The 21,689-nt window shown below is 33.1% G+C and overlaps 1 protein-coding gene across 3 annotated transcripts in view; it reads right to left on the bottom strand.

Annotated features, from left to right (window-relative positions):
* The window catches only part of LOC143063636 (PAN2-PAN3 deadenylation complex catalytic subunit PAN2-like), a 295,154-nt gene that overhangs the window by 78,438 nt on the left and 195,027 nt on the right, over positions 1–21,689 (bottom strand). For all 3 annotated transcript variants that reach the window (XM_076235882.1, XM_076235883.1, XM_076235885.1), the window contains 2 exons: positions 15,813–15,952; positions 860–972 (listed from right to left, as the gene is read on the bottom strand). In XM_076235882.1, the coding sequence (XP_076091997.1) occupies positions 860–972; positions 15,813–15,952 (253 nt within the window). The remainder of the gene's footprint in view (positions 1–859; positions 973–15,812; positions 15,953–21,689) is intronic.

Raw genomic sequence — 21,689 nt, 5'->3', positions numbered from 1 at the left:
AATATTCAAGATAATAACAAAAAAACAGCAAAATTTCCTCAAAATTACCAATTCAGGGGTAGCAACCTAACAGCCGATTATCTGATTCATCTGAAAATTCCAGGGCAGATAGATCATGACCTGATCAACAATTTTCCTTCCTGTCAGATTTGCTTTTAATGTTTTGGTTTTTGAGTTATAAGCCAAAAACTGCATTTTACCCCCATGTTCTATTTTTAGCCATGGCGGCCATCTTGGTTGGTTGGCCGGGTTACGCCACACATTTTTTAAACTAGATACCCTAATGATGATTGTGGTCAAGTTTAGTTTAATTTGGCCCAGTAGTTTTAGAGGAAAAGATTTTTCTAAAAGATTACTAAGATTTACGAAAAATGGTTAAAAATGGACTAAAAAGGGCAATAACTCCTAAAGCGGTCAACTGACCATTTCGGTCACGTTGACTTATTTGTAAATCTTACTTTGCTGAACATTATTGCTGTTTACAGTTTATCTCTATCTATAATAATATTCAAGATAATACCCCAAAACAGCAAAATTTCCTTAAAATTATCAATTCAGGGGCAGCAACCCTTCGGGCCAGGTGAGCTAAAAAAAGGGGGAAAAACATCAGCAATTTTACTATTTGTGAAAGGGCATAACTCTACAATGGAAAAGTGACACCACCAAAAGTCAAAATTGATCTGTGCTTTGTGGCAATGAGCATTGTGAATAAGTTTCCTAACGTTTAGTTGAGGCAAACTAAAGTTAAACAATGGAAACCAATTTTATGCATACCCTACGCTGGACATTGGTTAAACTTAATGCCCGCTTCACTACGGTGTGGACATACAAAAATACTTTAATAGATAATACTACTTACATGGGGTTGGTACTTTTCACAAGAATTACACCATGCCTGTGTATTTTGTTCTAATGACAGACTATGCTTAACAACCTCTGCAAATGTGAACCTTACTGGAGGTTTATTATGTCCTGTAATATAAACACACAGATATAATTAAGAGTATTTCCATATCAATAATCATCCAACAAACATATAAAACTTGTGTGGCACTACAAAATATCTGTTACACCAGAAGCAGCCTAAAAAAATATCTGCAGCTTTTTTTTTAATCTTTTTTTTGTTTTCTGAATATTTTGTTTTATCTATGGATCATTTATTTGGTACATAATGGAAAAAAATGTTTCAGCATTTTTTTCTACAATAACTTACTAAATTTCAAGTTAGCCCTTAAACTTGTTTGTCTGGTTGGTGATACTTTTATTACAAAATTTCTGTCAATTTGATACGAGATGACTTTAAAGTTGTGGTATTTTTTTCGAACCTTTGACTTCAAACAAGCATTATAATTAGTCATTGGAAGCACTAATAATGATTTCTCTCTGACTACCAATGCTCAATTTCCTTTCTTTGACAAAACTGATTTTTCTGACAACTTTTAAGAACTTTGATCAATAACCATTGTAGAAAGTCATTGATTCAGTCAATAAATTCTTTTAATTCATAACTAAAAATTAAAAATAAACTGTTAACAGAGATATGTCTTGCATTATCATTTTCCATGTTCAATGGACCGTGAAATTGGGTAAAATATCTAATTTGGCCTTAAAAGTAAATTGATCAACCAAAAGGGAACATGTGTACTAAGTTTCAAGTTGATTGGACTTTAACTTCATTGAAAACTACCTGGACCAAAAACTTTAACCTGAAACTCACACTTTTAATTTCTATGTTCAGTGGACATAAAAATTGGGTCAAAAGATTAATTTTGATTTAAAATAAGAAAGATCATATCATAAGAAACATGTGTACTAAGTTTCAAGTTGATTGGACTTTAGCTTCTTCAAAAACTACCTTGACCAAAAACTTTAACCTGAAATGGGACGGACGGACGAAACAGATGGACAGACGGACGGACAGACGGAAGGAAGCACAGACGGAAGGACGCACAGACCAGAAAACATAATGCCCCTCTACTATCGTAGGTGGAGCATAAAAATAGCAACACTTTTAACATGTAAGTTTTGCAAATATTCAAAGTCAATGAACCATGACTGAAGGTACAAGGCTAATTTTATTGAACAATAGATGACTTAGAGGATTCCATGAGAGAACGGAAGTTTGTAACTGCCAAAGGTCATTAAGGTTACGTGACGCCATTGGTCAATTCTTAAAAGCAAATCTTCAAAGTTTTTTTTACAAATTTAACTATTTAAGGGTTTTGTATGTGTAGGAAAATAGTATACTGAGTGCGTGAACTAAAAGTGTTTCTTTTGAAGTCAATTTTATGCGTGGATGTATTTCTAAATGGAAGAATTTATTGGATTTATTTTTTATCACAGTTACGCTATAATGGTGACGGTCGAAACGAGGCCACACGTCCAAGATGGACAATTCTCAACGAGATGAAGAAATGATAGATGCAATCAAGAGAAGAACTTGTGGTATTTATTGAGTAAAAACTGGGAAAGCCAGTGAAACACCATTAAGGCCTGTGCAACAAGATGTTGATGAAGCAGGGCCAAGTGCTATTGATAATATTTGGGAAAGGTCAACCGGAAATCACCTTACAATGCAAGCATTGTGGGATAAAATATCAAACATGGCCAATGTCAACAAAAGGCAGATAGAATCTCGTACAGAGATAATTGCCAATTTGGCTGCAAATATGCTTACTGTGCAGGACGCTGTTACACAGAAAAACGTTCATAAGACAAAATCAAACACTAAACAAGTATGTTTTGATTGCATATCCAACTTGAAATTAATTAGACAAACCGATTTTGACAGGTAAAAATTAATGTAATTAAGAGTATTGGGACTGCATAATAAGACCGGAATTCGGAATACACAGGGTGCGGTTTACAAAGAGTGTATTAACAAAGACTTTGAAGGGAAAAACATGGGACTTTAATTTTCGGCCGGAATGGACAGGAAACCAGTTTATTCAGGGTCCGGTTTACTCAGGTTTGACTGTACACAAAAAAGACAAAGATGACAATGAGGTTAACCTTATAAACAATAAAAATGAAAGTGAGCTGTCGGATAATGGCCTTGAAGATATATCTGACGATGAGGATGATTTAAATATTGACAATATTGTTAACACTAATGACAATGTGGAAAATAAAACATTTCTAAACGAACTAGAGAAAATGTATGAAGAACCAAAGAAATTTGGGGACAGTATTGATAATCAGATGGCCAAATTAGTTGACCAGGCAATAAATAAGCCAATGAAAACAAGAGACACTAACAAAATTAGACGATCTGTATTTAGTTCCAGAAAACTGTAAACGGTTACAGGTATAACCAGATGCTCCACAGGGCGCAGCTTTATACGACTGCAGAGGTTGAACCCTAAACAGTTGGGGCAAGTATGGACACAACATTCAAGCTGGATTCAGCTCTAAATTTGGATTGTGATTAAATAGTTGACACAGCATAGGTTTCTGACACAGAATGAATGTGGTCTAATGAACTTAAAAAATTTGTTTTGCCTTTGAGCAATTCACTATGCTGTTGAATATTAATCCTCTCAAAAAAATGTTTGAAGAAATTTTCTTTTTATTTATGAAATCTGAAATGACTGATCTCAATTCAAATTTCTAATGGAGTTTGCAACAATAACTACTCATTCAAATACATCATAAAATATTAAAATGTAAAAAAAGTGCTTGTAATCACTGAATGGTAAAGATTGTTTTAATTTATTTGTTGGTAGTAAAAGTGAATATACATTGTATATTGTATATAAAACAATGATTTAAGTTGATTCAATTACTATTCTGGACAAAGAGAGATAATAACTCCAATTTTCAAAGAAAATTTCATAATCAAAGAGCTGAATAGCTCTGAGGGGAAAGACGGCCCTTGTCCCCCCTTTTTTTTTGGGGGAAGGGGGATATCTTTTGATAGTCTTCATATAAAGAATGAAAAAAAAGAACAGCTAGAACATGTAGAAAGCTTGACAATATTGGAGTCAATTGTTGTTGTCTAATCTAATTTTGTTTCCTTAGTTTAGGATTCAATTTGGACCAAGAGATCTTCTAAATCTAAACATTCGATTAAAGTTGATACTTAATTATGTAAAATTCAACTGATTTCTGTCATTTGACAACAACTACAAAGTTTTCTGAAATCTTAATTGTGTACCACTGAACTGCAGGCTAGGCCATTTTCCATTTTTTATTTTTTTCTTAAGAAAAGTTAGGACTGAAAAATCCATTTAAATTTAAATTTCCATTGATAAAGTTCCCAGTTACAACTTTCATCACAGGGATACAGGTACTAATAAACTAGAGGCTCCAAAGAGCCTGTGTCGCTCACCTTGGTCTATGTGAATATTAAACAATGGAAACAGATCGATTCATGACAAAATTGTGTTTTGGTGATGGTGATGTGTTTGTAGATCTTACTTTACTAAACATTCTTGCTGCTTACAATTATCTCTATCTATAACAGTACTTTCTGTGGAAAATGTTATTGAAAATCTTCAAATTTCAAGAAAATTGTTAAAAATGGACTATGAAGGGCAATAACTCCTTAGGGGGTCAATTGACTATTTTGGTCATACTGACTTATTTTTAGTTCTTACTTTTCTGTACATTATTGCTATTTACAGTTTATCTCTATCTATAATAATATTCAAGATAATAACAAAAAAACAGCAAAATTTCCTCAAAATTACCAACTCAGGGGCAGCAACCTAACAACCGATTATCCGATTCATCTGAAAATTCCAGGGCAGATAGATCGTGACCTGATCAACAATTTTACTTCCTGTCAGATTTGCTTTTAATGCTTTGGTTATTGAGTTATAAGCCAACCAGATGCTTCGCAGGGCGTAGCTTTATACGACCGCAGAGGTTGAACCCTGAACGGTTGGGGCAGGTATGGACACAACATTCAAGCTGGATTCAGCTCTAAATTTGGATTGTGATTAAATAGTTGACACAGCATAGGTTTCTGACACAGAATGAATGTGTTCTAATGAACTTAAAATTTTTGTTTTCTCTTAGAGCAATTCACTATGCTGTTGAATATTAATCCTCTCAAAAAAATGTTTGAAGAAATTTTCTTTTTTATTTATGAAATTTCAAATGAGAAAAATTGAACCCAATTTTTTTAATCACATCCCCCTTTCCCTTATTCCAAAACTAATCTCAATTAAAATTTCTAATGGAGTTTGCAACAATAACTACTCATTTAAATACATCATAAAATATTAAGATGTAAAAAAAACTGCTTGTTATCACTGAATAGTAAAGATTATTTTAATTTATCAGTTGGTAGTAAAAAGTGAATATACATTGTATATTGTATATAACAAAGATTTAACTTGATTCTGGACAAAGAAAGATAACTCCAATTAAAAAAAAATCTTGCTATTGCACAATATTTTGCAATTAGATATTTCTTGCTTACTATTCTGGACAAGGAAAGATAACTCTAATTAAAAAAAAATTGCTATTTCACAATATTGTGCAATTAGATATTTCTTGCCATTGCGCAATACTGTGCAATTGAAAAGACTTGCTATTGCACAATACTTAATATAATAATTTTAAATCCTGATTTGGACCAACTTGAAAACTGGGCCCATAATAAAAAATCTAAGTACATTTTTGGTTTCAGCATATCAAAGAACCCCAAGATTTCAATTTTTGTTAAAATCAGACTAAGTTTAATTTTGGACCCTTTGGACTTTAGTGTAGACCAATTTGAAAACAGGACCAAAAATGAAGAATCTACATACACAGTTAGATTTGGTATATCAAAGAACCCCATTTATTCAATTTTTGATGAAATCAAACAAAGTTTAATTTTGGACCCCGATTTGGACCAACTTGAAAACTGGGCCAATAATCAAGAATCTAAGTACATTTTTAGATTCAGCATATCAAAGAACCTAACTGATTCATTTTTTGTCAAAATCAAACTAAGTTTAATTTTGGACCCTTTGGACCTTAATGTAGACCAATTTGAAAACGGGACCAAAAGTTAAGAATCTACATACACAGTCATGACAGTTAGATTCGGCATATCAAAGAACCCCAATTATTCAATTTTGATGAAATCAAACAAAGTTTAAATTTGCACCCTTTGGGCCCCTTATTATGTTGGGACCAAAACTCCCAAAATCAATACCAACCTTCCTTTTATGGTCATAAACCTTGTGTTTAAATTTCATAGATTTCTATTTACTTATACTAACGTTATGGTGCGAAAACCAAGAAAAATGCTTATTTGGGTCCCTTTTTGGCCAATAATTCCTAAACTGTTGGGACCTAAACTCCCAAAATCAATACCAACCTTCCTTTTGTAGTCATTAACATTGTGTTTAAATTTCATTGATTTCTATGTACTTAAACTAAAGTTATTGTGCGAAAACCAAGAAAATGCTTATTTGGGCCCTTTTTGGCCCCTAATTCCTAAAATGTTGGGACCAAAACTCCCAAAATCTATACCAACCTTCCTTTTGTGGTCATAAACCTTGTGTTAAAATTTCATAGATTTCCATTCACTTTTACTAAAGTTAGAGTGCGAAAACTAAAAGTATTCGGACGACGACAACGCCAACGTGATAGCAATATACGACGAAAATTTTTTCAAATTTTGCGGTCGTATAAAAACTGCATTTTACCCCCATGTTCTATTTTTAGCCCTGGTGGCCATCTTGGTTTGTGGGCCAAGTTACCCGACATATTTTTTTTAACTAGATACCCCAATGATGATTATGGCTAAGTTTGGTTAAATGTGGCCCAATAGTTTCAGAGGAGAAGATTTTTCTAAAAGATTACTAAGATTTACGAAAAATGGTTAAAAATTGACTATAAAGGGCTATAACTCTTAAAGTGGTCAACTGACCATTTTGGTCATGTAGCCTTATTTGTAGATCTAACTTTGCTGAACATTATTGCTGTTTACAGTTTATCTCTATCTATAATAATATTCAAGATAATAACCAAAAACTGCAAAATTTCCTTAAAATTACCATTTCAGGGGCAGCAACCCAACAACGGAATGTCCGATTCATCTGAAAAATTCAGGGCAGATAGATCTTGACCTTATGAAAAATTTACCCATGTCAGATTTGCTCTAAATGCTTTGTTTTTGAGTTATAAGCCAAAAACTGCATTTTACCCCTATGTTCTATTTTTAGCCATGGCGGCCATCTTGGTTGGTTGGCCGGGTCACCAGACACATTTTTTAAACTAGATACCCTAATGATGATTGTGGTCAAGTTTAATTAAATTTGGCCCAGTAGTATCAGAGGAAAACATTATTCTAAAAGATTACTAAGATTTACGAAAAATGGTTAAAAATTGACTATAAAGGGCAATAACTCCTAAAGTGTTCAACGGACCATTTTGGTCATGTTGACTTATTTGTAGATCTTACTTTGCTGAACATTATTGCTGTTTACAGTTTATCTCTATCTATAATAATATTCAAGATAATAACCAAAAACAGCAAAATTTCCTTAAAATTACCATTTTAGGGGCAGCAACCCAACAAAGAAATGTCCGATTCATCTGAAAATTTCAGGGCAGATAGATCTTGACCTGATGAAGATTATTACTCCCATGTCAGATTTGCTCTAAATGCTTTGGTTTATGAGTTATATGCCAAAAACTGCATTTTACCCCTATGTTCTATTTTTAGCCATGGCGGCCATCTTGGTTGGTTGACCGGGTCACCGGACAAATTTATTTAACTAGATACCCCAATGATGATTGTGGCCGAGTTTGGTTAAATTTGGCCCAGTAGTTTCAGAGGAGAAGATTTTTGTAAAAGTTAACGCAGGACGACGACGGACAACGACGCCGGACGCCAAGTGATGAGAAAAGCTCATTTGGCCCTTTGACAAGAATGTGTCCCCAGTACACGAATGCCCCACTGGCACTATCATTTTCTATGTTCAGTGGACCATGAAATTGGGGTGAACCCTCTAATTTGGCATTAAAATTAAAAAGATCATATCATAGGGAACATGTATACTGAGTTTGAAGTCGATTGGACTTCAACTTCATCAAAAACTACTTTGACCAAAAACTTTAACCTGAAGCGGGACAGACGGACGGACAGACGGACGGACAGACGGACAGACCAGAAAACATAATAATATGATTGATGTAAACTGTGTGAAGCTTGTTTCCAGATCCTACATTTTGAAATATTTGTAAATTTCATGAATAAATAGGTTTAAACTATAAAATGCAACTTTTTTTTTTTTAATTCCATTACAATGATTAATTTGTTGTTACACACAATTTAGTTTTAATGGAAGCTACTAATCATATACTAAATGTCACATTTTCAAGTTTTATTTTAGTGGATAATTACTCATCAATTGAGGTGCTCCTGATTTAGAGGAAGATTCACAAAACAGAATTTTACAGAAAAAAATCATTTCTCTCCCCAATCTCAGGTATCTCCACGAACTTTGTTTAATTTGAAAGTTGTTGACCTACAAATTAAAGAATTGCATGTTGATGTTTGAATCATCTACAGCAAACATAATTATGTTTAAATTTAACAAATAAAAATTTATAATTAGTGTACAAACTCTAAGAATTATTTAAATAACCAGTGAAGGATATCCCTGCTTCTGCATAGTGTGGCATTCCAACAATGACGTCATTATAAAATAAAATTTGTAAGGGTTCCGCGGAACCCAGTGTCTCGCCTACTTTTGCTGTAAATTGCAGGATCAACAAAAATGAGGGAAAAAATCAATAAAAATATTCCGCTTGATACCATGTTTGGATTGTAGGAAGCTTCTGTCCAAGTTTGGTAAAAAATCCTGGATAGTTTATGAATCTAATAAATGTTTTAAAAACTTTAACTGCAGACTGGATGTAATGTTAACTGGAAGAAAAACTAAGTCCATTTATAAGTAGTAAAATACAGATACACAGGTACAAAATATTAACAAAATTTCCTTCTAGATACTAGCTTTTGATCATAAACAAGCTTCTGTCTTAGTTTGGTACAAATAAAAAATAGTATAAGAAAGTTATCAAAATTTTAAAAAATTTAACCACAGAGTGAATGTGTTGTTTCCTGGCAGAAAAAAAGTCCATTTAAAGTAAAATATGGAAAAAGTGGATTTGTCATTTTACAAAATTTACTTCTGGATACTATCTTATGATCATAAACAAGCTTCTGTCCAAGTTTGGTACAAACCAAGGATAGTTTAAGTAAGTTATTAAAATTTAAAAAACTACAACCACAGAGTGATGTAATGTTTTCCCGCAGAAAAACTAAGTGCATTTATAAGTAAAATACGGAAAAAATGGAATTTTATTTTCACAAAATTTACTTCTGGATACTATCTTATGATCATAAATAAGCTTCTGTCCAAGTTTGGTAGAAATCCAGGATAGTTCAAGAAAGTTATTTAAATTTTAAAAACTTTAACCACAGAGTGTATGTAATGTTTTCCCGCAGAAAAACTAAGTCCATTTATAAGTAAAATACGGAAAAAATGGAATTCTATTTTCACAAAATTTACTTCTGGATACTATCTTATGATCATAAACAAGCTTCTGTCCAAGTTTGGTAGAAATACAGTATGGTTTAAGAAAGTTATTAAAATTTCAAAAACTTTAACCACAGAGTGAATATTTGTGGACGCCGCCGACGACGACGGAATGTAGGATCGCTTAGTCTCGCTTTTTCGACTAAAGTCGAAGGCTCGACAATAATGTAGGTTGGATATATTTAGAATATCTCGTCATACTGATTTTTCCGGATTGTAAAAGAAACATAAATAGTGTAAAAGAGAGCTCAAAATACGATAATTTCGCTAGAAACAGAAGGGAATGTGTAGAAAAGTGTTTAAAGTCAATCTATTCATTTGTGTGTTTCCTTCTTATCAATCTCAGTAAGATTTGTTGGTGGGTTTTCCACACTATAAAAACAAAATGAATGATGTGAGGGAATGTCACTCTGGTCCAACCCCATAGGGAATTGACGGCTTGAAGCTGTCTTTCCCCAAAAACTGTGCAATTGAAAATTTCTTGCTATTGCGCAATATTGTGCAATTAGATATTTCTTGCTATTGTGCAATACTGTGCAAATGAAAATTTCTTGCTTTTGCATAATACTTTGCAATTGAAGATTTCTTGCTATTGTGGAATACTGAAAACTCCAAAAATCAATCCAAACCTTCCTTTTGTGGTCATACACCTTGTGTTAAAATTTCATAGATTTCTATAAACTAATACAAAAGTTATTGTGCAAAAATTCGTAAGGGTTCCACGGAACCCAGTGTCTCGCCTACTTTTGCTGTTAATCGCAGACTCAACAAAAATGAGGACAAACATCAATAAAAATTTCCCTCTCGATACTGTCTTTTGATTGAAAAAAGCTTCCAAGTTTGGTATAAAATCCAGGATAGTTTATGAATCTAATAAATGTTTTATAAACTTTAACTGCAGACTGTATGTAATGTTAACTGGAAGAAAAAAGTCCATTTATAAGTAAAATACGGAAAAAGTGATTTTTTTTTTACAAAATTTACTTCTGAATAATATATCTTATGATCAGAAACAAGCTTTTGTCTAAGTTTGGTAGAAATCCAGGATAGTTTAAGAACATTATAAAAATTTTTAAAATTTAAACCACAGAGTGAATGTTTTGTTTCTTGCAAAAAAACTTTTTTTTTTTACAAAATTTTCTTCTTGCTACTATCTTATGATCATAAACAAGCTTCTGTCCAAGTTTGGAACAAATCAAGGATAGTTTATGAAAGTTATTAAAATTTTAAAAACTTTAACCACAGAGTGAATGTAATGTTTCCTCGCAGAAAAACTAAGTCCATTTATAAGTAAAATACGGAAAAAATGGAATTTTATTTTTACAAAATTTACTTCTGGATACTTTCTTATGATCATAAACAAGCTTCTATCCAAGTTTGGTAAAAATTCAGTATAGTTTAAGAAAGTTATTAAAATTTCAAAAACTTTAACCACAGAGTGAATATTTGTGGTCGACGCCGATGATGACGACGGAATGTAGGATTGCTTAGTCTCGCTTTTTTCATCTAAAGTTGAAGGCTCGACAAAAACCAAGAAAAAAGCTTATTTGGGACATGTTTTTGGCCCCTAATTCCTAAACTGTTGGGACTAAAACTCCCAAAATCAATCCCAACCTTCCTTTTGTGGTCATAGACCTTATGTTAAAATTTCATAGATTTCTGTTTACTTATACTAAAGTTATTGTGCGAAAACCAAGAAAAATGCTTATTTGGGCCCTTTTTGGCCCTTAATTCCTAAACTGTTGGGACCAAAACACCCAAAATCAATCCCAACCTTCCTTTTATGGTCATGAACCTTGTGTTTAAATTTCATAGATTTCTATTTACTTTTACTGAAGTTATAGTGCGAAAACCAAATGTCTTTGGACGACGACAACGACTGCGTAGGACGACACCGCCAAAGTGATACCAATATATGACCAAAAAATTTCAATTTTTGCGGTCATATAAAAACCAACGGTATGACATTCTTTCAAAGATTGATAAAGCTAATTAAGTTCAGTCAAATATCAATTCTTACTATGAGAGAACATTTTTAATTATAAAGAAATTTAAGCGGTTCTCTGATCAGAACTTGACAATGATACATTTATATTGTGTGCTGTTATCAAATAAATGTAACTAAACTGGAAACTGGCAGTTGTTTTGAATATGTGTCTAATGGTCTTGCTTTAAAAGCAAAACATAACAGACCACTGTTGAATACAATAAAAGTTTACAGTAGAATATTGTTTTTTTAATATTAACAAATTTGTATAATTTAAAATTATGAACATTACCACATTTATATTAAAAAGTTTGCATCTATGTCACACATTTCACACACATTTTGACATGTCATGTCATTTTATGACATGATTTTTCATTGTCAGATGTTGGCAAGTATAGGGGCGGGTCAAATAATCTCCATGGTAATGAGATGTGCCAATGCTTATACAACTGCATACCAAATATTATTGACCTACCACCAGTGGTTCCCCATTAACTAACCTAATCACAAACTTATACATGACAAGAGTGCACACACTAAAATGTCTTGCCTTCTTTACTTATCATTGATATTAGATTGATAGTCCTAAATATAAAGCTTTATTTCAACTGTCACATAAACTTAACCTTAACCAAGTAAACTAAACATTGACTAATGAACCATGAAAATGAGGTCAAGGTCAGACGAACCATGCCAGGCAGACATGTAAAGCTAACAATTCTCCCATACAACAATTATAGTTGACCTATTGCTTATAGTTTAAGAAAAACAGACCAAAACACAAAAACTTAACACTGAGCAATGAAGGGTGAAGTTGAGGTCAAGGTCAAATAAAACCTGTGCAACTGATAATGGATCATAAAATATTTCCATACACCAAATATAGTTGACCTATTGCATATAGTATTAGAAAAAAAAGACCAAAACTCAAGAACTTAACTTCGACCATTGAACCATGAAAATGAGGTCAAGGTCAGATGACATCTAACAGCTAGACATTTAAACCTTACAATCTTTCCATACACCAAATATAGTAGACCTATTGCATACAGTATAAGAAAAACAGACCAAAACACAACCAGATGCTCCGCAGGGCGTAGCTTTATACGACCGCAGAGGTTGAACCCTGAACGGTTGGGGCAAGTATGGACACAACATTCAAGCTGGATTCAGCTCTAAATTTGGATTGTGATTAAATAGTTGACACAGCATAGGTTTCTGACACAGAATGAATTTGTTCTATTGAACTTAAAATTTTTGTTTTCTCTCAGAGCAATTCACTATGCTGTTGAATATTAATCCTCTCAAAAAAATGTTTGAAGAAATTTTCTTTTTTATTTATGAAATTTCAAATGAGAAAAATTGAACCCAATTTTTTTAATCACATCCCCCTTTCCCTTATTCCAAAACTAATCTCAATTAAAATTTCTAATGGAGTTTGCAACAATAACTACTCATTTAAATACATCATAAAATATTAAGATGTAAAAAAACTGTTTGTTATCACTAAATGGTAAAGATTATTTTAATTTATCAGTTGGTAGTAAAAAGTGAATATACATTGTATATTGTATATAACAAAGATTTAAGTTGATTCTGGACAAAGAAAGATAACTCCAATTAAAAAAAAATCTTGCTATTGCACAATATTTTGCAATTAGATATTTCTTGCTTACTATTCTGGACAAAGAAAGATAACTCTAATTAAAAAAAAAATTGCTATTTCACAATATTGTGCAATTAGATATTTCTTGCCATTGCGCAATACTGTGCAATTGAAAAGACTTGCTATTGCACAATACTTAATATAATAATTTTAGATCCTGATTTGGACCAACTTGAAAACTGGGCCCATAATAAAAAATCTAAGTACATTTTTGGATTCAGCATATCAAAGAACCCCAAGATTTCAATTTTTGTTAAAATCAGACTAAGTTTAATTTTGGACCCTTTGGACTTTAGTGTAGACCAATTTGAAAACAGGACCAAAAATGAAGAATCTACATATACAGTTAGATTTGGTATATCAAAGAACCCCATTTATTCAATTTTTGATGAAATCAAACAAAGTTTAATTTTGGACCCCGATTTGGACCAACTTGAAAACTGGGCCAATAATCAAGAATCTAAGTACATTTTTAGATTCAGCATATCAAAGAACCTAACTGATTCATTTTTTGTCAAAATCAAACTAAGTTTAATTTTGGACCCTTTGGACCTTAATGTAGACCAATTTGAAAACGGGACCAAAAGTTATGAATCTACATACACAGTCATGACAGTTAGATTCGGCATATCAAAGAACCCCAATTGTTCAATTTTGATGAAATCAAACAAAGTTTAATTTTGGACCCTTTGGGCCCCTTATTCTGTTGGGACCTAAACTCCCAAAATCAATACCAACCTTCCTTTTATGGTCATAAACCTTGTGTTTAAATTTCATAGATTTCTATTTACTTATACTAACGTTATGGTGCGAAAACCAAGAAAAATGCTTATTTGGGTCCCTTTTTGGCCCCTAATTCCTAAACTGTTGGGACCTAAACTCCCAAAATCAATACCAACCTTCCTTTTGTAGTCATTAACATTGTGTTTAAATTTCATTGATTTCTATTTACTTAAACTAAAGTTATTGTGCGAAAACCAAGAATAATGCTTATTTGGGCCCTTTTTTGGCCCCTAATTCCTAAACTGTTGAAACCAAAACTCCCAAAATCAATCCCAACCGTTCTTTTGTGGTCATAAACCTTGTGTCAAAATTTCATAGATTTCTATTAACTTAAACTAAGGTTATAGTGCGAAAACCAAGAAAATGCTTATTTGGGCCCTTTTTGGTCCCTAATTCCTAAAATGTTGGGACCAAAACTCCCAAAATCAATACCAACCTTCCTTTTGTGGTCATAAACCTTGTGTTAAAATTTCATAGATTTCCATTCACTTTTACTAAAGTTAGAGTGCGAAAACTAAAAGTATTCGGACGACGACGACGACGCCAACGTGATAGCAATATACGACGAAAAATTTTTCAAATTTTGCGGTCGTATAAAAAACTTAACATTTAGCAATGAACCGTGAAAATGAGGTCAAGGTCAGGTAAAACCTGCGCGACAGACACATAGATCATTAAATGTTTCCATACACCAAATATAGTTGACCTATCGCATATAGTATTAGAAAAACACACTAAAACTCAAAAACTTAACTATAACTACGTACTAAACCATGAAAATGAGGTCAAGGACAGATGACACCTGCCAGTTGGGCATGAAAACCTTACAGTCCTTCCATACACCAAATATACTAGACCTATTGCTTATTATATAGTATCCGAGATATGGACTTGACCACCAAAACTTAACTTTGTTCACTGATCCATGAAATGAGGTTCAGGTCAAGTGAAAACTGTCTGATGGGCATGAGGACCTTGCAAGGTACGCACATACAAAATATAGTTATCTTATTACTCATAATAAGAGAGAATTTAACATTAGGCCATAAAAAAGCTGCCTACTCAAATTCTTTTATTGTCCTGATTTGAAGAAGTTTTTTTTTAATCAGATAGGCATGAAGAATAATAAACACCCGATGCTTCAATTTCTTTTTTTGAAAAAAAAAAGAAAATGCCTACCTACCTACCTACCCACTGTCTCAACCTTGGGTAGGGTTTGGGCAAACCAAACTATTTTTAATTGTGGCCTTAAAAATAATATTTATTTCAAGTAACGGTAGTCACTGATCCATGAAAATGAGGTCAAGGACATTGGACATGTGACTAACGGAAACTTTGACATGAGGCATCTATATACAAAGTATCACTATCCCTATGTCGAGCTTTCTGCCACAAAAGTCGCAGGCTTGACAAAAACTAAGTGAAAGTTTCATAGTCACTAGACTCTGACCGAGGGGCGGGGCCTAATAATCTCCATGGAATTGAGATATGCCAATGCTTATACGACTGCATACCAATTATCATTGACTTACCACTAGTGGTTCACCATAAACTAGACCTAATCACAAACATTGTTGACACCGCTGACACTGACGCCGGAAACAGCATACCTATGTCTTGCTTTTTGACTCCGTCAAGCGAGACAAAAATTGCTTGAACTCAATAATTTGTATCCTCAAACAAATATATAAACCCAAAAGAATAAAAGTTCTAACTAACAGGTCAATTGTCAGGTTCTTTACTTGTGCTAGCTTATGTGTTTCATTTTACCATACATGTAAAACAAGACTCATGATCATCTCAAACCTATTGGAATATAAGTTACCTGGTGGTGAGCAGTCTGGATAATGAAGATTGACAAGGGTAGTATCCGAAACTTTTTCCATCTCCTGTCCACAGCGACATTTTAATGTTGTGTTTGTTCTCATTCCAAATAATTCAGAAATGATAGAAAGCTCCTCAAATCTACAATATTAGTATTTACTTTTAAACTTTTGTCAAAAACAGTGGCTATATATAAGGATATCTTATGACCTACTAAACATTTCTCCATAACAATTCTTAAAGAACTTGTCTCAGCAGAGTATCCGCTGTCCCATTATCACAATTGTAAGTAAAGAAAACAAGAATGTGTCCTAAGTACATGCATGCCCCACTTGCACTATCAATTTCCATGTCCAATGGACCGTGAAATTGGATAAAAAATCTAAATTTGCAATAAATTTAGAAAGATCATACCAAATGGAACATGTGTACTAAGTTTCAAGTTGTTTGGTCTTCAACTTCATCAAAAACTACCTTGACCAAAAACTTTAACCCGAAACTCTCACTTTCATTTTCTATGTTCAATAGACCATGAAATTGGGGTCAAAAGTCTAATTTGGCATTAAAATTAGAAAGATCATGTTATAAGCAACAAGTGTACTAAGTTTCAAGTTGATTGGACTTCAGCTTCATCAAGAACTACCTTGACCAAAAACTTTAACCTGAAACTCGCACTTTCATTTCTATGTTCAGTAGACCATGAAATTGGGGTCAAAAGTCTAATTTGGCTTTAAAATTAGAAAGAACATATCATAAGCAACAAGTGTACTAAGTTTCAAGTTGATTGGACTTCAGCTTCATCAAAAACTACCTTGACCAAAAACTTTAACCTGAAACTCGCACTTTCATTTCTATGTTCAGTGGACCGTGAAATTGGGGTCAAACGTCTAATTTGGCTTTAAAATTAGAAAGATCATATCATAAGCAACCGGTGTACTAAGTTTCAAGTTGATTGGACTTCACCTTCATCAAAAACTACCTTGACCAAAAACTTTAACCTGAAGAGGGACGAACGAACGAACGAACGGAAGAACGGACGAACAGAGGCACAAACCAGAAAACATAATGCCCCATCTACTATCGTAGGTGGGGCATAAAAAATTGCTTCGCCAAGCAAAGCTGGATACAACCCCAGAGGTCCAACCCTGAACAGTTGGGCAAAAATGGACAAAATATTGGCAATATTTAACAAATTAATAAACAATCTAATAAATTTCAAAGTGAAATAAAAGATAGGGGTCATGATAATGTTGAAAAAGATGATAGTATAAAACTGATGCGTTATCAATTGACTTACTGAATTATTACAACAAAACAAATCAAAAGAAAAACTAAATATTCTGTTAGTTTTAATGACTAAATATAACCCATATATAAAAAAAGAAATTATCATGAAAAACTGGCATAACAGTTTGACGAAGATTGTGTACAAATATTCAATGAGGCACCAATAGTTGTGTATAGCAAACATAAAAGTGTTGGAGATACACATAGTAAAAGAAAGTTCAAGACTTTAACATAAAATTGACAGTTGGATCCCTCATGATGGCAGATCTGTCATAATAACTTAATCTAATTTTCATATTTGTTTAAATAAAAAAAAAAAAAAAAAATTTGACCCTCCCATTTTTGGTTTTGTGCAACACTAAGCTGTTGAGAATTGACCCCCCCCCTTTCCCCATTTTGGTTTTTAACCCCAACCCAACCCTTTTTTGGCCAAACAAAAATGCTTGAAGAAATTTTCTTTTTTAAGTTTTGAAATCTGAGTTTTAAAATCTTTTTTTTACCTATTATCCAAAATCTAAATACATGGTTAGATTCAGCATATCAAAGAACACCAAGAATTCTATTTTTGATGAAATCAAGTAAAGTTCAATTTGGACCCTTGAGAACTCAATGTGGACCTATTTGATAATGTGGCCCAAATATCAAAAATCTAAATACATGGTTAGATTCAGCATATCAAAGAACCCGATATATATACAAAAATTAAGAATCTAAATACATGGTTAGATTCAGCATATCAAACAAAGAACGCCAAGAATTCTATTTTTGATGAAATCAAATAAAGTTAAATTTTGGACCCTTTAGAACGCAGATAATGTGGCCCAAATATCAAAAATCTAAATACATGGTTTTTAATTTTAGTTTCTTGTGTACAATTTGGAGTTTAGTATGGCGTTCATTGTCACTGAACTAGTATATATATTTGTTTAGGGGCCAGCTGATTTAGGACGCCTCCTGGTGCGGGAATTTCTCGCTGCATTGAAGACCTGTTGGTGACCTTCTGCTGTTGTCTGCTCTATGGTCGGGTTGTTGTCTCTTTGACATATTCCCCATTTCCGTTCTCAATTTTATTAGATTCGGCATATCAAAGAACCCCAATATTTCAATTTTTGATGAAATCAAACAAAGTTAAATTTTGGACCCAAATTCCTAAACTGTTCGACCAAAACTCACAATATCAATCCAAACCTTCCTTTTGTGGTCATAAACCTTGTGTTTAAATTTCATAGACCTCTATTTACTTATACTAAAGTAAATGTGTGAAAATGAAGAAAAATGCTTATTTATGCCCCTTTTTGGTCCCTAATTCCTAAACTGTTGGGACCAAAACCCCCAAAATCAATCCCAACCTTCCCTTAGTGGTTATTAACCTTGTGTTAAATTTTATTGATTTCTATTTACTTAAATACTAAAGTTATTATCCTGAAATCATCGGTCTTCGGATAGCACTGACAATGTTGACGTGATACCAATATACGACCAAAATCTTTTTATTTTTTGTGGTCATATAAAATTTCCACGTTTTTCTAATCACAGAAATTTGTGACATACTGTGATTTGCAGTCTTGGACACAGCGTTTACTTTACTCGAAACCTGAATATTTCATGCTCTTCCCATAATCAATCTCTATCCTCAGTAGATGATGTTGTCATCACAAAGCAGCAGAATATGTCAACTAATCATTTTGGTTAGATTGCGCGAAGAAATGCTAAAAAACGAAATGTGAAACAGGAAGTTTTGAATGAGACGAAATCATCGATGGTTACTGGTAAGGTAAATGAACAAAATCTGATATCATAAATTTTTGAAAATTAAAAAAATTGGGGTGGAACGTTTTCAGAGGAGAGGGCGGGGATGAAAATCAATCAATTAATTTTAATTGGCCATATAAAAAAAGATAATCTTATCACTTAGTGTATAAATCAAAATCAAACTTAATATATATTGCTGGTAGTTCCCAATATTTTTTCTTTCATTTGTAACATTCTATAAATATAGATCTGCAACTTATCTTATCTTAATCTATTTTTTTAACTTATAAATAATAAAATTGAGAATGGAAATGGGGAATGTGCCAAAGAGACAATAACCCGACCATAGAAAAAAACAACAGCAGAAGGTCACCAACAGGTCTTTAATGTAGCGAGAAATTCCCGCACCCAGAGGGGTCCTTCAACTGGTCCCTAAACAAATATATACTAGTTCAGTGATAATGAATGCCATACTAATTTCCAAATTGTACAAAAGAAACTAAAATTAAAATAATACAAGACTAACAAAGGCCAGAGGCTCCTGACTTGGGACAGGCGCAAAAATGCAGCGGGGTTAAACATGTTTGTGAGATCTCAACCCTCCCCCTATACCTCTAGCCAATGTATAAAAGTAAACGCATAACAATACGTACATTAAAATTCAGTTCAAGAGAATTCCGAGTCTGATGTCAGAAGATGTAACCAAAGAAAATAAACAAAATGACAATAATACATAAATAACAACAGACTACTAGCAGTTAACTGACATGCCAGCTTCAGACTTCAATTAAACTGACTGAAAGATTATGATTTCATCATATGAACATCAGGCACAATCCTTCCCGTTAGGGGTTTAGTATCATACCATCCTCACATATATGAGAAGAACATAACCCGTGTCATGCCAACAACTGGTTTTTGAATAAATGTGTTTAGTTCCGATGCAAAGACCCTATAAGTGAATCAATATTAATGCCAAAATATGCAATCTTTAATGACCTGACAACAGTATCGTAACTATATCCCTTCTTAATAAGTCTATTCAAAGGTTTTGTTAGTTTTTGAAGTGAATACTGACACCTTTGTGCTTTAAAAAGAATATTTCCATAAAAAATTGAATGTGAAATACCTGAATAGATCATTATCTAATGAATTTTCAATTCTGGAACCCAAAATAGGATCAAGTAAAAATTAAAATGAACAGACACAACAAAACATCACTCAGAAAATTAGTTTTTATAGAATAACAAACACACCATAAAATTCTTCAAACAATTTACCAAAGAAAAGAAAAATTAATAATGAAAATCAAATTTGCAAATCTGAAGGGTTATTTCCCTTTGAACAGAACTAATGGTTTAACATAGTACTCTAACATTACATAATAATCGTTTATCTCTTTTAAACCTATAAAAGTTATCTGTAATTATCTTCAGTGTCTAAATAATGACCAGTAATTTTTCAAAGTTCATTTATACAGTCCAACTAGTAAATTTCAAACGTTATATATACAGTCCTACAGGCTACAGATCTTATCAGGAAATAGAAAATAAATCTGACACTCCAATTATAATTTTGAGATAAGACATTCACCAAATACCTTAGCCATAATATGATAACAAGAGAAAAATATTAAAAAAAAACACTTTTGGATATCAAAAATTCGTAAAGGTTCCCTGGAACCCAATGTCTCACCTACTTTTGCTGTAAATCGCAGACTCAACAAAAATGAGGAAGAAAAATACGAAAAAATATTCCTCTGGATACTATCTTTTGATTGTAAGAAGCTTCTGTCCATGTTTCGTTAAAATCCAGGATAGTTTATGAATCTAATAAATTTTTAAACCAGATGCTCCACAGGGGGAAGCTTTATACGACTGCAGAGGTTGAACCCTGAACGGTTGGGGCAAGTATGGACACAACATTCAAGCTGGATTCAGCTCTTAATTTGGATTGTGATTAAATAGTTGACACAGCATAGGTTTCGGACACAGAATGAATGTGGTCTAATGAAATTAAAATATTTTGTTTGCCTTTGAGCAATTCACTATGCTGTTGAATATTAATCTTCTCAAAACTAGAGGCTCTCAAGAGCCTGTATCGCTCACCTGATTCTACTTGGGTTTTTGAAATCATATAAAAAAATATAAAATTTGGCTAAATGTGACAACACAACCTCATTTATAAGGAAAGGAACATGTTTAATTTCATTCAAAAGTCCCCCACTGGCGGCCATCTTGGATGACGGATCGGCTACAAAGTAACAACACTTGGTCAGCACCTCATAAGGAACATTCATGCCATGTTTGGTTTTATTCCATTCAGTGGTTCTCTAACAGAAGTCATTTGTATGCATTTCCCATAGGGTCCTATGTTAAACTAAGTCCCCTGCTGGCGGCCATCTTGGATGATGGATCAGCTACAAAGTAACAACACTTGGTCAGCACCTCATAAGGAACATTCATGCAATGTTTGGTTTTATTCCATTCAGTGGTTCTCTAAAAGAAGTCATTTGTATGCATTTCCCATAGGGTCCTATGTTAAACTAAGTCCCCCGCTGGCGGCAATCTTGGATAATGGATCGGCTACAAAGTAACAACACTTGGTCAGCACCACATTAGGAACATTCATGCCATGTTTGGTTTCATTCCATTCAGTGGTTCTCTAACAGAAGTCATTTGTATGCATTTCCCATAGGGTCCTATGTTAAACTAAGTCCCCTGCTGGCGGCCATCTTGGATGATGGATCAGCTACAAAGTAACAACACTTGGTCAGCACCTCATAAGGAACATTCATGCAATGTTTGGTTTTATTCCATTCAGTGGTTCTCTAAAAGAA

Source organism: Mytilus galloprovincialis, chromosome 2 (assembly GCF_965363235.1).
Source record: "Mytilus galloprovincialis chromosome 2, xbMytGall1.hap1.1, whole genome shotgun sequence".
Classification (NCBI taxonomy): Eukaryota; Metazoa; Mollusca; class Bivalvia; order Mytilida; family Mytilidae; genus Mytilus; species Mytilus galloprovincialis.
The sequence above is the reverse complement of the archived record's forward strand: the minus strand, read 5'-3'. Positions and strand labels throughout refer to the sequence as shown.